The 14709-nt window shown below is 46.5% G+C and overlaps 2 protein-coding genes across 4 annotated transcripts; one reads left to right on the top strand and one right to left on the bottom strand.

The window, feature by feature from the left end:
* The first annotated feature begins 2387 nt into the window (after positions 1 to 2387).
* On the top strand, positions 2388 to 10516 carry zdhhc2 (zDHHC palmitoyltransferase 2). Its single transcript, XM_029847422.1, has 12 exons — positions 2388 to 2533; positions 6312 to 6338; positions 6592 to 6686; positions 6826 to 6946; positions 7047 to 7116; positions 7201 to 7233; positions 7542 to 7662; positions 8051 to 8183; positions 8286 to 8412; positions 9211 to 9297; positions 9422 to 9531; positions 9664 to 10516. Exons 1-12 carry the CDS (start codon positions 2407 to 2409, stop codon positions 9702 to 9704), a joined length of 1092 nt encoding a protein of 363 aa, XP_029703282.1. The 5' UTR covers positions 2388 to 2406; the 3' UTR covers positions 9705 to 10516.
* A 49-nt stretch (positions 10517 to 10565) lies between these two features.
* Positions 10566 to 14315, bottom strand: cnot7 (CCR4-NOT transcription complex, subunit 7). 3 transcript variants are annotated; one of them, XM_011610385.2, is made up of 7 exons: positions 14095 to 14300; positions 13503 to 13626; positions 13223 to 13416; positions 12871 to 13032; positions 12623 to 12767; positions 12422 to 12532; positions 10566 to 12011 (listed from the first exon to the last, which is right to left on the bottom strand). In XM_011610385.2, exons 2-7 carry the CDS (start codon positions 13617 to 13619, stop codon positions 11883 to 11885), a joined length of 858 nt encoding a protein of 285 aa, XP_011608687.1. In that variant the 5' UTR covers positions 13620 to 13626; positions 14095 to 14300; the 3' UTR covers positions 10566 to 11882. The 3 variants fall into 3 exon arrangements, with proteins under 3 accessions (XP_011608687.1, XP_003970132.1, XP_029703283.1); XM_029847423.1 differs by having other exon boundaries at positions 11871 to 12011; positions 12363 to 12532; positions 14095 to 14315; XM_003970083.3 differs by lacking the exon at positions 14095 to 14300 and having other exon boundaries at positions 13503 to 14046.
* Between the last annotated feature and the right edge of the window lie 394 nt (positions 14316 to 14709).

Below are 14709 nucleotides of genomic sequence, written 5' to 3'. Positions count from 1 at the left end.
GTAAATGTGCGACTATGCTAGTTGTTGGAACAGCCAAGGTTAAGTTGAGGGGAAGCAACTTCGAAAAACACTCCTAAATAGTAAAACCATGGGAGCCCATCTCCTGTCAACTCCACAGGGGATGCTGCAGCCTTCGCCACTTGTGTATGAACGCTGAATATCGGGAATCCGCCCATTAAGGGTCACCCTGTCTTCGTGATTATTAAGGTTCATAGCAACAGAAGTTAGATTAGCAGTTGGACTGTGTCTGAAGCTGTTGTCCTCCCAGTGTTGGCAGAAGTCTGGCGGCTCATTTTGGGCCTTTATCAGTCAGGTCCTTCAGGACTTGCTGCTCCAGAGTTCTGTTCAGAGTGTGACATGTGGGCCAAGGTGTCCCTGAGATCTTGGTACGGTGTCTTCTCCTCTGTTCAGCTCTTCTCATCTACTGAAGAGGCTCAGAACTTCAGAGATGACAGATTAAATCAGGTGATGTTTGATCTTCCTCATCTGCTGCTTGGGTGAAGGACAGTTTCCTCCAAAGATGATTGCTCTCCTCTTGCAGCCTTTGCGTTTCTTACTTAAAGTTCTCTACTTCCTCCAGATTTTTGCAACCGTCCTTAGATCCTCCCAGCTTTTCCTTCTGTCCTTGCCTCCGTTTCTCCATCACACGAAGATATTAAAGGAATATTATCCAACAGAAATGCACATTTTGGCTTCTCCTTGTGCAGAACACAACCTTGAAATCTGACGTCCTTGATTGATAAATGTTAAAACACATTCAAATGGAGACCTGTAATTTTTAACACATGAGCTGTTCCAGGATCAGTTGTGCATCTACACTGTAATCATTCACTTGCACTATCACACCAGCTGCACCTGAACAAACTGAGATGGTTTGTTTCCGTCTCTGACCTCACTGTCGGCCTTCCTTCTCTTCCAGGAAGCGGATCGAGCAATAATGTCGCATGGGCAGCAAAGCGCTACACAACTTGTCTTCTTCAGTCAGGATGGTGACAATGAGCTTTTTCACCAAGAGTTCTGAGGTATAATTCATGCACGGCTGCACTGTTGGTGCTGCACGGCAGATCCATTATATCTGTGCATGGGATGGCTGCTGCAGCTACTTCTGTTAGCTGGATGGAAGCAGAGCAAATATGGGAAGATCCTCAGAGAACAATGATCTTTCCTCAGAAACTGACGTACTTGAGAAAACAAGAATCAAACTTGTCTGAATTAAAGCCCTGCCAGTTGTTACAAGTGTCCACTGAAGAGAAGCTGTCTGCACTTCCATCATTTCATGCTTTTTTACAGCTTAGAGTGATTGAACATCAATCGTTATTTTCTGTCGTTTATTGTCGTTTATTAATGCAGTATGTCACATAGCTGATGCCAGCTGGGAGCAGCCCGCTGGGGTAAAGGTCTGCGGGCTGTTTTCTAGAGGAAACAAGGTGAGATGGTGCTGCCATCTTCTGGCTGAGCATCCTTTAACAGACAGGAAACTCAGCACCGTTTACTGCTCAAATCAATAAAGTAAATGTTTGAAATAAATTGATCATTTCATAAATCCACGACAACTTCCGTCCAGCTAACGTAGCTCATTAATCTGTCATCAAAAGCACAGACATTAAAAGTAAAGGACTTTTTCATCCTGCTCTTGTGCATTCATACTCTCTGCGTTTGGGTGGTTTAGGTCAGGGCTGGAGGGTTCGTTGCTGTACTGTACAAACAACAATATCTATACATACACAGGAAATTATAGATATAAGAAACTGAGATGTGTGAAACCAAATGTCTTTGTCAAATTTAGGTTTTCAATCATGGAGAAATCGTGAAAGAGACAGTTTGAGATAAGCTTCTTGGCTCTTGACAAGACTTAAATAATGTTCAATATGTGTTGCAGTTGTATCATGATTTATTATTATTGGTGTTATTATTACTATTATTGGTGTTATTCCTTGTTATTATTGAATGTACCGCGGATTAACGGCTGCCTGTAAACGCGCACACATGAAAACCTGATGTCTGTGAACTTGTTGAACCCATGTGGTCGCAGACAGAAATGTGCCAGACTTGCAGCATCGCAAGAGTGTCATGGCAACCGGTGAGGAGGCGGTCGCGTGCGTATACACCTTTTCTCCTTCTCCTCCTTCGCCTCCTCCTTCTTTCCTCCCGGTTTTCGCCCGCCTGTGTGGCTGAACAGGGCGGCGGCAGCGGCGGAATTAGCGGCATTAGCAGGAGAATGGTGCGATGTTGCGTCTGTGCGGCCCAATAAGCTGATAAGCGCCGCTGCAAGCAGTCACACACACACACACACACACACACACACACACACACACACACACACACGCGCGCAAGAGAGAGAGAGAGAGGTGGGGGGTAGGAGGGGGGATAGGCTTGCGCACAAGAAATGATCCGCCTGCTCAGACTATGGCACCGACGGGCTCGCGTACTATCAGGAATGGCTGTGAGAGAGTTTTGTACTGGATCCCAGTTCTCTTCATCGTCCTCATAGTGGCGTGGTCATACTACGCATACGTACTGCAGCTGTGCGTAGGTAAGCAAACCTGGGTATAAACAGAGGTAGTGTGTGTGTGTGTGTGTGTGTGTGTGTGTGTGTGTGTGTGTGTGTGTGTGTGTGTGTGTGTGTGAGCATTTTTTACAGCATCTTGTGTTTGCAGCTCCAGTCACACTCCCTGTCTATTCAGGCTCAGGCAGCATTTTCTTGTGCTAACATCATTTCTGTTTAAACCGAGAGGGAAGTTCACCGTTTTGATTCTGACTCGGGGCAGAATCGTCCCGTCTGATCTTATCTTACACTCTCATCTGTATGGGTTTCTATAACTACTAATAATCACTGGAGCTTCTCTCACAAGTTATTGCAGCGTTCAACACCACCACATCAGTATATTCCATCCCCGGAGGCTTGAGGTCTGGATTCAGTGGATCTCTAATGGTCTTCTGTGGTTCCAGATGATCCTTCTTAGTGAACACACATTTTGACCCGGATAGAGAGGAGTGGTGAGAATGCATCAAGGTGTGTGTTCCCTGAGAAGGATCATCTGGAAACACGGTGCTCCACTGTCAGGTTGACCCAGAAAGAGAAATGTCTGCTATTAGTCTTACATCTGATCCAACTGCATAGAACACATCAATAGGTGTGTTTACATACATGCAAAAAAACTGTGTTAGTTCCCTTACATCAAATGCATGTGGTCGCGCTGGTCCGAAGGTAGCTAGAGCATGTTGTGAGCATGACGGCGCACTAGCCTCTGCGCACGCGCTACATTTCACTTATATTTCGCTGACCTGGGAGCAAAAACGTCCCACTGAGTTGTTTGCAAACAGTCCGGTGTGTGGGGCATGTAAAACAATAGCAGGTGGCGGACTTCACCCATAATCCGACGACTGCAAACTGCTTTGTGGGGGGGGGGGTTGTACACAGGAAGTCCGGTTTCAATTATTATTCACGCCAATCGGGCAACATAGTGCAATCCAAAGACCATAACTGGTGTCCATACTGTCCCACTTGGTGTCCCACACCTAACTGTCAGGAGACCAAGAACAGCAGGCGCACAAAGAGCAACCTCATTTAGCCTTCAGCTGTCTGAGCTCCATGCAGAACCTTTTTTCTACACAGGTAGTTTCAACAGAATCAGTAAACACGAATACGATCAGCTCCTGGTGGTCCAGATCTTTCCAGATTCGTCTTCTTTATTGGGTTTACTGGCTATCCACACTGCATAGTGTCTCCTATAACCAAACCAAGGTGTACTGTTCCAAACTGTGTCATTCTGAACAGATGTTAGAACTCATGACCACCCTCTACCCTCTATGTGGCCTTCAAGCTCCCCCAACCCTCTTAGCGTGGAGGCTTGGCATTCGGGTTTCCAGCGTGACCTTCTTGCTTCCACCGATCGGCCGATGTGAGACGTGCTGGCTCTCATTTGTCCCTTCAGACCAACAGAACGCAGCAGCACCCACTCTGAGTTTGCAACAACAGAGCAAAGTTGTGTTGCCTTCATGTCACATGGGACAGAGACATAACCAGCAGCGGGGCAGCAGCGTTGTTGCTCAGGGCCGGCATGTGCTCTGCTGAGAGACACTCAGACCCTTGTGTGACTGTACTATCAGCTGATACCTCTCATTCAGCATCTCAGTTAATCCCATTGTCTGCCTTATATAATTCACCCCAAGAAATCTGTCTTTGACCCAGTTATTTTAGAAGCCCTGAACGCAGCGCAGTGCCCGGGGGATGGGGGGTGGGGGGCTTCGTCTTCCTTTCCAGTTTTAATGTGTCAAATGTTTCGTTCCTTCATTCTGACAGGAATGTTTTGGAAGATGAGTTCAGGGACACATGGTTATGTGGGAAAATTTGGAAGCGGCAATCCAGCCTAGAGGCAGCACAGGCGCACATGCACATTCTCTGCCTCTTTTGTGGCACAATATTCCTGTTTTGCAGGAGGCTAAAGTTATAAATACCATAACTCTAAATAAGTGCTGGGGACAAAACAAGCAGAAAAAGAAAATTTCATTATCTGCTGCTTCTGGAACACTCAAGCTCTCTCCCCAGCGATTTCAGAACTGAAGAAGCCTTCTGGATAGAAGGCGAAACGTCTTCAAGAGAAGAAACCCAGTCCAGTTGACATAGAAAACTACCTTGGATACAATGACCTGGATGATTGAGAATCTACACAGACATCTGGAACACAGGTCACCTGTGGCTGGAACATCAGCCATAAAGAGTCCTCTGGTCACCTGGTCCTTACTCAGGATCTCCACTGAGGCTTTGGGCTCTAATGCCCAGGTTGTTGGTTCTCATGTTGAGTCCCATGCTGAAGATTTTGGTTCTGATGCAGTGTACATTGGTTCTATTGCTAGGGCTTTTGGTGCCAATACCCCATTTTTATAGTGCTGAGGCTTTTGGTTTTAATGCTGTGGCCCATGGTACTAATACTGAGGCTTTTGGTTCTAATACTGAGGCTTTTGGTTCTAATGCTGAGACTTTTAACTCTAATGCCCAGGTTGTTGGTTCTAGTAATGAAGCTTTTGGTTCTAATGCTGAAGGGTTTGATTCTAACACTGAATCTAATGGTTCTAATGCAGCAACCTTTGGGGAACAGCCAGCCAAATATGCATGTCTGACACGGCTTTTGTCAGCAGAACAGCAGATTCTGAAACGATTCATCCAGTTTCTGCCATCTCAGACTACAGCTGTCCCAGTGGAACATCTGCACTTACTTTTCCAGACATATTGGTGATTCCAGAAAATGCAGACCATCATTTTCTTTCTGATGAGTAAGATTCATCTATAGATGCTCAAACTGCAGCTGGTCGAACTGAAGAGCATCAGCTCTTGTACACAGAGTTGGCTCATAGTCGTGTTATAACTGACATCTGTAATAACTACTGTGACTGATGGGTGTGACATCACTGACTAACTGGTCAGACTGGTGCATCTGGCTTCATGTTGGCAGGATCTGTGTTGTGGCAACAAATCAGTTAAAAACTTGGTGCTTGGAACTCCTGGAGTCTCTGTGTGTGTGTGTGTGTGTGTGTGTGTGTGTGTGCGTGTGTGTGTGTGTGTGTGTGTGTGTGTGTGAAATCAAATCAAATCAATCTTTATTTATATAGCGTCATCAAGGCGCTTTCCAGAATCCCAGGGCCTGACCCCAGACAAGCAACAGTGGCAAGGAAAAACTCCCCTTTAACAGGAAGAAACCTTGAGCAGGACCAGGCTCATGTAGGGGGACCCTCCTGCTGATGAGAGGGGGGTAGAGAGAGAGGAGAGGAGAGGAGAGGAGAGGAGAGGAGAGGAGAGGAGAGGAGAGGAGAGGAGAGGAGAGGAGAGGAGAGGAGAGGGAGAAGGAGAAGGAGGGGGAAGAGGAGAGGGAGAGGAGAGGAGAGGAGAGGAGAGGAGAGGAGAGGAGAGGAGAGGAGAGGAGAGGAGAGGAGAGGAGAGGAGAGGAGAGGGAGAAGGAGGGGGAAGAGGAGAGGAGAGGAGAGGAGAGGAGAGGAGAGGAGAGGAGAGGAGAGGAGAGGAGAGGAGAGGCACAGAGCACAGAAACACACACAAAAATACACTATACAACGGGTCAGTGTGTGTGTGTGTGTGTGTGTGTGTGTGTGTGTGTGTGTGTGTGTGTGTGTGTGTGTGTGTGTGTGTGTGTGTGATTGGGTGAAAGAGGAACTCCATGACCGCCAACCAAGCAACAGGAAGAACCCTCAGGACCAGGAGGATATAGGATATATTTGGAAAATAATCCACAAGGGGTCGTTTGAGAATTGCCTAATTGTTTCAACAGAATCTTGACTTGCCTTTCATTTGTTTTCAGATTCTATCGAGGACACAAAAGAAAAAGGTGATTAAGACTCAGCACAGCAGAAATCACATCAAATACAATCCAACGTAGCAAAGACGCCGAAGGACCAGACACAGAAACAGCAACTCAAGCCGAGTTAAAAAGGACACTTTACATCTAACTTTAGGACTCAGCTAATGTTGTCCATCCCTAACATTTTCACAGAGATTTCAAATAACTTGACAGTGAATCAAAGTGATATTTGGGGGGGGGGTCTTGTTAATAACGATCAGCTGTTTGTGGTTGTTTTTAGTCGTCTACCTGCTGGTGTACCATCTCATCTTCATCATGTTCATCTGGACTTATTGGCAAACCATCTTCACCAAACCAATGACACCCCTGAAGGAGGTTAGTGTGTGTGTGTGCGTTATGTGTGTGTGTATATGTGTGTGTGCTTTCATGCATATACTCTACAGGGAGAACGATTAATAATAACACAGCCTATTAATAAATCATAGGTGTTGTTTGTGTGTTCTGCCCCACGTAGTTTCATCTGTCCCACGCTGACAAAGAGCTGCTGCAGCGGGAAGATCGGGAAGAGTCCCAGCAGGAGATCCTGAGGAGAATAGCCAAGGACCTGCCAATCTACACGCGCACCAACTCTGGAGGTGCACCGCAGTACTCAGCACTGATGCTGCCAGCAGCAGGGCCAGTATAGAACGATGTGGTCAGGGCAGGTGTTGGTCTGACCCATGTGTGTCTCCTCAGCCATCCGATTCTGCGAGCGCTGCCAGTTGCTGAAGCCTGATCGTTCTCACCATTGTTCAGTCTGCGATAAGTATGAGGCCACATAAATATGGAATAAAAACACCACTGCGTTTTCATTCAGACCCCCCAGATCAACATGTGTTGACTGTTACAGATGCGTCCTGAAGATGGATCACCACTGCCCCTGGTAGGTGCTGACACCCACATCTTCGTCTAAACGGCTCGATCAACATCTTCCCCGCTTCTTTACATTGTATTGCACAAACCCGTATATCGGGACGGTACAAACTGGATACTTTATATATTTTGGTCTGTAATTTCCCCAGCACCAGCAGAAACACACACTAAGTAGACCAGCAGAAATTAAGAATTTCTTCTTCTTGTAGTCAAAAGTTGGATTTTTTATGCTCATGCATGAGCAGAGCCAGTCATGCTTACAGGCCGAGCCTGTAAACGCGACATTTTCCCACTCTGACCAGTACTTTCCTGTTCCAGGGTGAACAACTGTGTGGGATTCTCCAACTACAAGTTCTTCATGCAGTTCTTGGCTTATTCGCTGCTCTACTGTCTTTTCATAACTGCTACGGATTTCCAGTACTTCATTAAATTTTGGATGGTGGGTATTTTTTGTCTCAGAAACTTCATTCATGATGATCTAGATGTCATGGTTTTTAATTCTTCTGAATCGGTTCTATCAAAACCAGATATTTATGATGGGTTCTCGCATCGTCGCTAACATTTCCTTGTATTTATATCTAAGCATGAAGCTCTGGTCCAGATGTGTCCTCATTAGTATTCACACTCTGGTATTGATCTTCCTCACTAGGCCGGAGGTAGAGCACATTTCCGACTGAAAGAATACCTGGTATGAGCCGACAGTAGCCAGCTAGTAGCGCAGCTGTAGAAGTATTGTAGCGGGATCGGCTGCTGTGGTAGAAGCTCTCAGAGTGGGAACGTGCTGTGCGTTCCAGCCGTGCTGATGTTCTGTTGTTGTTTATCTTAAGAACAAACTCCCGGACACTCAGGCAAAGTTCCACATCCTCTTCCTCTTCTTCTCAGCCTCCATGTTCTCAGTCAGCCTGGCGGCACTTTTCATCTATCACTGCTGGCTCGTCTGTAAGAACAGGTCCACTCTGGGTGTGTATTTACCGCCTGTTTTCAGGCTTTGGTGGCAGTCTGGTAGACGGCGTAATGGGAATACGACGCTTCCGTGGTGACTCAGTCTGTGTGTGCTTGCAGAGGCTGTGCGCTCTCCGGTTTTTGGCCATGGCACAGATAAGAATGGGTTCAGTCTGGGCTTCAGCAAGAACCTCCTCCAAGTTTTTGGTGATGAAAGCAAATACTGGCCTGTCCCCGTGTTTTCCAGGTAAGGTCTGCTCCGAAATACTGAACGCTCTCCTTAACTGAGTTACTTGGTTTGTCTGGGTCCCTTTTTACTGTTCTATTTTGGTAGTCAAGTCATTTAAAAGGTTAGAAATACAATATTATATCAATTTGACTGAATGATTGAATTATTTTATTTCAAATGTATTTAAAAAATAAATAAAACCAGAAAAAACAACAACAAATAAAGCAAATTTCAACAATTTTCTAGAATATTCTGTAATGTGTAATTAATATTAATTACAGGACATACATTGTAATGCCCCCCCCCCCCCCCCCCAGGCTCTAACGTAGAGGTTCCACAGTTCATTTCCTGTTCATGACATCCTCCATCTTCTGGGAATACTAAAGTTTCTCCCTCAAAGCCTTCATCAACAGCTTCCATTTATCTGTCTCGTCTAAATAAGGCACATCACCTGGAGCTAAGTTTGTCTGAGGCCCTTAGCTTCTTACCCTGGGTAGAGATCTCACTTTCACTACTCCATATAAGTAGTAAATCCATCTGAGCTGTTCCTCATCTTCTCATATTCTTTGAGTGCTGTCTCTGTTTCCTTTGTGTGCTACCCTTAGTTGTTCTTCTTCAGATTTGATCGTTCAAGACACTTTAATCACACTTTAATTACAAAAGCTTTTGTCTCTGTATTTAAATCTCGAGCCACCTCTGCGCTGTGCAAAAATCCATACTCATTCATCCAGTCTTTTTGCTTGGTGCCCAAACTTGCTCTTTCTGACTATCCATACATCAACCTGATTCTGTGGCGTGTTTTTGGTTGGATTGAAGTTTAGGGGATGGATGTTCGTTCCCAACCGGTCCGGTGAATCTGGATCCAGAACAGCCCTCGTCGCCCAGTGGCTCCAGCCTAAATGGGTGAGTTGCGATGATGAATAAATATAAACTAATAAACAACGTAAAATGCATTGTTTCAAAAACTTGTCTCTGTTATTTCTAACATTTTGGCCCATAGAACTCGCTCACATACGTCTGTTTCCAGGGCAACAGAGGCGCGCCACTATCCCAAGCCACTGAGGGAGTCTCAAAGCCGGTTACTCATCAGCGCCCACTCGTGGTCAGAACGTGACAATGCAACAGACAAAGACAGGGGTCAGTAAGGGGTCTCATTAAAACCCTGGTGCAACCTAAATGAACAAATAAACTATAGAAACTATACTCTGTGTGTGTGTGTGTGTGTGTGTGCGTGTGTGTGTGTGTGCGTGTGTGTGTGTGTGTGTTCAGGTGCCAGCAACCCAGGAATGGTGATGGAAAATGAGGCCTAACTAGAAGAAGATGTTGGCCTAAATGCAAAGACGTAAACCTGCATTCACTCTTTTGTCATGAATGGAATTGTCCTTCTCCCCCAACAGCTTTCTGCTGGCCTCCTCTCGCTCTTTATACCGGTGGTAGTGAAATATAACCTATTATAATAAGAACGAAGATCATCAGCATTTTAGTCCCATGATCAGAGCATCAGCTTCTATTGCAAGTGAATGTATTTGGTCTTCGGGCCTAAATTCCAATTTTCCTGATCCATCTGAGCTGCTTTGTATGTATCTGTGAGATGATCACTATTTACTTTTTACACCATACGCTGTCATAAGCCACAGCCACTGCCAAACGTTTTGCATATTACCTCCAGTTTCATGAGTATCGTGTGTGTCCAGGTTTCCCACTATGAATATAGGCGTTGATGATGTCATGATAACATTGAAATGATGCATGAGCTCATCTCAGGATATAACTTGGAAACAAACATTTGAGTGTCATGTGAATAAGGGCTTTTCTGATGTTGTAGCATGACTGAGCGGTGTCACTGCTCCTCTGCTAAACCCGCTCTGCTCCGGCAGCCTCCAGCACACAATAAGCAAACGTTCCATCGTCCCTCTGATGCTGCAGCCTGGACATCAGGCTACTGCATACGTGTCCTGCTGTGGACGTGCTGTGGCTACGGGCAGAGTCAAAACCTGTACACAAACCTCCTCGGTGAGTGTTGGTCTATATTTTTCTATTCTATATGACTTGAAACAATGTGAGATAACATCTTGTACAGTTGTGAAGCCTTAGTGTGTGTGAATAAACACCTCCTGTCAGTGACGTTCTTTCTGGGGCCTTGACAGAAACAGGAAGTTCGGAGGGAGATGTAAAGGTAGAAAACTTTCAAGCCTTTATTTACAGATATTTATCATCGTCAAAAAAAACCCAAAAACACCTTGCATATTTTTTTTACTGTTCAAACGGAGTCACCCTATGGAAGTCGGTGTGTCTGTTGCGCCTTGGCTTCAGCACAGACATGCAGAATCGATTCAAACATTTCAACAGATGCAGCTATTCTGCGCAGCGAGATATGGGTGTAGAAGGCAAATACAAAAACAAGCCCTTCCAGAGGCTACCGGGCAGCCAACCATCAAAGCTTTAATAACCCGGCAATGAGTAAAAGTCCCCTTTTATAAGTGTAAAACTACAAAATTCAATTCAAACACTAAAATGTGCTCCAACAGAATAATGTGTGGGGACTTTAGGAGGTCCTTCTTTAAACGGTTTTTATTTTAAAGGTCGGATGAAACTGGATTGAAATCAAGGCAGGACCACAGAGGTGCTGCATCAGGTGTGCTTGTCTCCTTCAAGCCTTTTACAAGCACATTCCTCCAAAGGAAGCGTACACATATACATTAAGTACTGTACATCCCCCCGTGTGCAATAACACAGCAGTATAAATAGCAAAAGCAAAACAAGTACACTTAAGATGAAATACCGGTGGGCTGGTTTCATATCCCGTTTACAAAGAAGCAGAACACACTGGCTGATTCCGTCTCAGAGGGAGTCGCACTTTTTTTTTTTTGGGGTTGATACAAACAAACTTTATATGAACGATGTGCATATAAACAGACCGGCAGATTTCCTGGTCTCGCCGTGGTCGTAAAGATTGCACGACGGCGGCCGAGCCCGCGGTGTTGCTTCCCCTGGTCGCTATCAGGTCACCAACACAATAAATAAAAGGTTAAAAGATAAGAAAACTGCTAATCTTAAGGCTGAATGTGGTGACAGCTGCTGCTGTGAGAGGTTTACACGTCCACGATGTAAACCAGGAACACAGAGAAGGCAACAAAGAAGAGAGAGGCGGCAGACACGAGTTCAGCTTTTCCATATAAAATCAGGTTAGAGCTTTAAAGTGCAAAACATCTTCTACAGAACATTTTAGGAAAACTAAAACCCCATCTTCACAACCAGGATAAATGAAAGTGCCACTATCACTGTAGAACTAAAAGGGTTATCTCATACACACACACATGCAGCGAGCAGGAGCATGTGTGAGGACATGTGGGATATTAACTGGCGTGTGTGTGGCGAGCAGAGCCTATGACAAGCAGCAAATCCTAGTGGGTTGGTCTTCCGTCATTGGCGTCCAAAGCTGGAGTAAAGGTGCATGTAGAACCAGAGGAAGAGTCCCCGGAGCCGTGTCACGACTGCTTGTTGGCGTCTTCTTCGTACGCGTTCCCGGTTCCGTTCTGGACGTACGCCGAGCCGGAGCCCAGCCCGTACAAGTGACCGCAGTACTTGGCATCGTCGATGTGGTCCTCAAAGAACATCTGTGGGGAGAAAAGGGGTTACAGGCAGCGCAGCCCATAACAATGTCGGGCACAAGAGTCCATTTAAAGGGATTTTACACAAAGCAGCAACAGAAGATGTTGACACTTTTCCCAGGACTAGCAGCTGTTCCTGCACTTATTCAACATCACTGATGACCACCGGTCGGTCCCGTTCGGCCCATTCATGGCAGAACCACAAGCTCGTCCGCCTGAAACTGTCCAGTAAGTTGCAGGAATGTTTCACAGCATGGCCGTCTTAAATTCGGGGTATTTTAGCCACGCGGATGAAAACAGCCGCTCAGTCAAACTGGGATGGTGATCTAATATGTGTTTTACCAGCAGAGGACCCACCTGTTCAATCCACACCAGCTTCATATCAGGCTGCATTCATTCCTGCCGCTCCAGCCTACCTCTCTCATCTTGAAGAACGCCATGCCTGTGAGTAACGAGTCTGAGCCGGCTTGATGCTGCGGTCCGATCCTCTCCAGCTCCAGCTGCTCTGCCACTTCCTGCAGCCCGCCCTGCAAACCAGGCATCAGTTACCGGCGTCCGCCTCAGCGTCCGGGTGAGACGGGACAAATCGATGCTTCGGCTCAATAAACTGGGAAAACCTTCAGGCTTTTGCAACTCTTCATGAGGTACTTGACATCGTAAATGACTGGAAAATACAGGCGAAGGATCTCGAAGAAGTCCACCTCCTCCTCGGGCAGGTTGGCGTTGGACAGGATTTTGATCAGGTATCCAAAGTCGTAGCCGCTGCAACACAGATTAGACAGGAGCTTGGAAAAGAATCCCTGGAAAACCCACACAGCGTTCTGGTCCATCCCAGCCTTCGGAGGCGGCGCCACCCACGCCCTACCTGTGGAAAGACAACCATTTGACGCCGTCGCAGAGCACCACTCCAGAGGTCATCAGCAGCTCTGCGAAGAAGAGCGTCTCGATCCCCTCGTCCTCGTGCTTCTTGAACTGAATCCCTGAAGTGGTGAGAAGCTCGATGGAGTCCTGCGCGTACATATCTTCACTGCGGACACACAGACGTGACAAATATATCCATAAAGAACGTTAAGGTACGAGCGAGGGTGGGACATAAACGCCCCAAACAGTTAAGCGAGTTTCAAAAAGGTCAGTTTAGAAGATCCAGATTAACAGACAACCAAACAGGACGTGTGTTGGACACCACTAACATGGGAGAAAGACCGGAGATGCCTTACGTGAGGTTAAATTTAAAATTGAACTGCCAAGTCGATGTCCCTGACGGGTATTCCCCTTGTTCATTCATAAAGGTGAGTCCCAGCTGGATTATCTTGAGCAAATCCACATTGCATCGCAGTAACTGGTACTGATAGTCGGCGTTGCTCCTGAACTCTCCGATGGGTCTGGCTACCACTCCTGGAAACTCAGTGTCCTGGAAAGAGACAGGCAGCTTCTCTTTATGCACAGCAGAGGTGTTGGCGTGCAGGGCAGCTGTGGCCCAGCTCCGCCATCACTCACCATCGCTATGTAGTTATACTTTCTGATCACATGCCGGATCCTCTTCAGCTCCTCCTCTAGGTTGTTGGCCCAAACCTCACATATTCTTTGACTGTGATCCACAGTAGCAGCGGGCATAGTGCCACTTCAGGAGAGACAATATGGATAAAGTCAGAGGCTTCCTGACAGCTGCTCACAGGACATGGACAGGCAGCAAAATTATATGGAGAATAATCCGAAGCGCTGCGACATCAACACATCCACTCTGCTCATGTCGACTGACACAACCCGCAATCTGTGCCCACAGCCGCTGGGTTTTGATCTAAAAACCCGCTGTGCGTGAACGATGAGGTGGTCCTGGCTGCTGACGGAGACCCGGAGCGCGTCGCAGGGGTTGTCTCCGTAGCTAGCTAGGTTAGGTAGCATGTAGCCGGCTACAGCCCGCAAACGGTACCGAGGGGCCGTTGGGGAGGTAAGTTGGAACACCCGTGTGGAGACACACAACTGTGCAGATGAAACTGTGTGCAGGACATGGAACACGCACACACGCACACGCGCGCACACTCGGTGTCGCTTTTAACTGTCAAAGCCAAGTGTAGCTCCGTCCACTTACCGTTCCCCAAACCGTGTTTTGTGCACTATCGGAAAACTGTTAGGTTGGTCTACGTGAATGTGTCAGGGGGGTTCCGCTAACTTTGAAAGTGTTTATTCAGTGTATCGATGTCAACCCGCGGCTGCCATCATAGCCGAGGCTGAAACACGTCACCCCGTCGGGCTGCGGGCGCGTCCCAAACTTACGCACGCACGCTGGTGTCGCCGCTCCGCGTCCGGCTACTGCCGCTCTCCGCTTCCCTCACATTTATACACACGGATATTTAAAAAGTTAGTGGTCTGTTTAATCTCAGCATTGTTTCGGCTCATGAGTGGTATGACCACAATTCAATTAAGTCAAATGTACAAACGACAAAAGTAGAATTTATGCAAATTCTAAGGCTTTGCGGATGGTCAACTTATTTTATTGTTTCAACATCAAAGAACAGTGTGCTAATTATCCAAACGGACTTTATTTTTCATTCAAAATGCTCTGTATAGTGGGATGTCTCCACGCATGGGTTCTTAACAGTCCAGACATTAGGAGGTGGTAGATAAATATCCCAGTGTGATCAAGATGGGCCAAGGTGGGACAAATGGGTCAAGATCTCAGTTTTAATTTCCTGATCAATTAGCA

This window comes from Takifugu rubripes, chromosome 14, assembly GCF_901000725.2.
Source record: "Takifugu rubripes chromosome 14, fTakRub1.2, whole genome shotgun sequence".
Taxonomy (NCBI): domain Eukaryota; kingdom Metazoa; phylum Chordata; class Actinopteri; order Tetraodontiformes; family Tetraodontidae; genus Takifugu; species Takifugu rubripes.
The sequence above is the reverse complement of the archived record's forward strand: the minus strand, read 5'-3'. Positions and strand labels throughout refer to the sequence as shown.

Bases quoted from the DNA above. Each gene is read 5' to 3' on its own strand.
- zdhhc2 (XM_029847422.1), top strand. From the start codon at position 2,407: ATGGCACCGACGGGCTCGCGTACTATCAGGAATGGCTGTGAGAGAGTT. The intron at 7,663-8,050 runs GTGGGTATTTTT...GTTTATCTTAAG, and splicing joins ACTTCATTAAATTTTGGATG to AACAAACTCCCGGACACTCA. The intron at 9,532-9,663 runs GTCAGTAAGGGG...GTGTGTGTTCAG, and splicing joins TGCAACAGACAAAGACAGGG to GTGCCAGCAACCCAGGAATG.
- cnot7 (XM_011610385.2), bottom strand. From the start codon at position 13,619: ATGCCCGCTGCTACTGTGGATCACAGTCAAAGAATATGTGAGGTTTGG. The intron at 12,768-12,870 runs GTAGGGCGTGGG...TCTGTGTTGCAG, and splicing joins AAATGGTTGTCTTTCCACAG to CGGCTACGACTTTGGATACC. The intron at 12,533-12,622 runs GTTTTCCCAGTT...CCTGGTTTGCAG, and splicing joins AGAGTTGCAAAAGCCTGAAG to GGCGGGCTGCAGGAAGTGGC.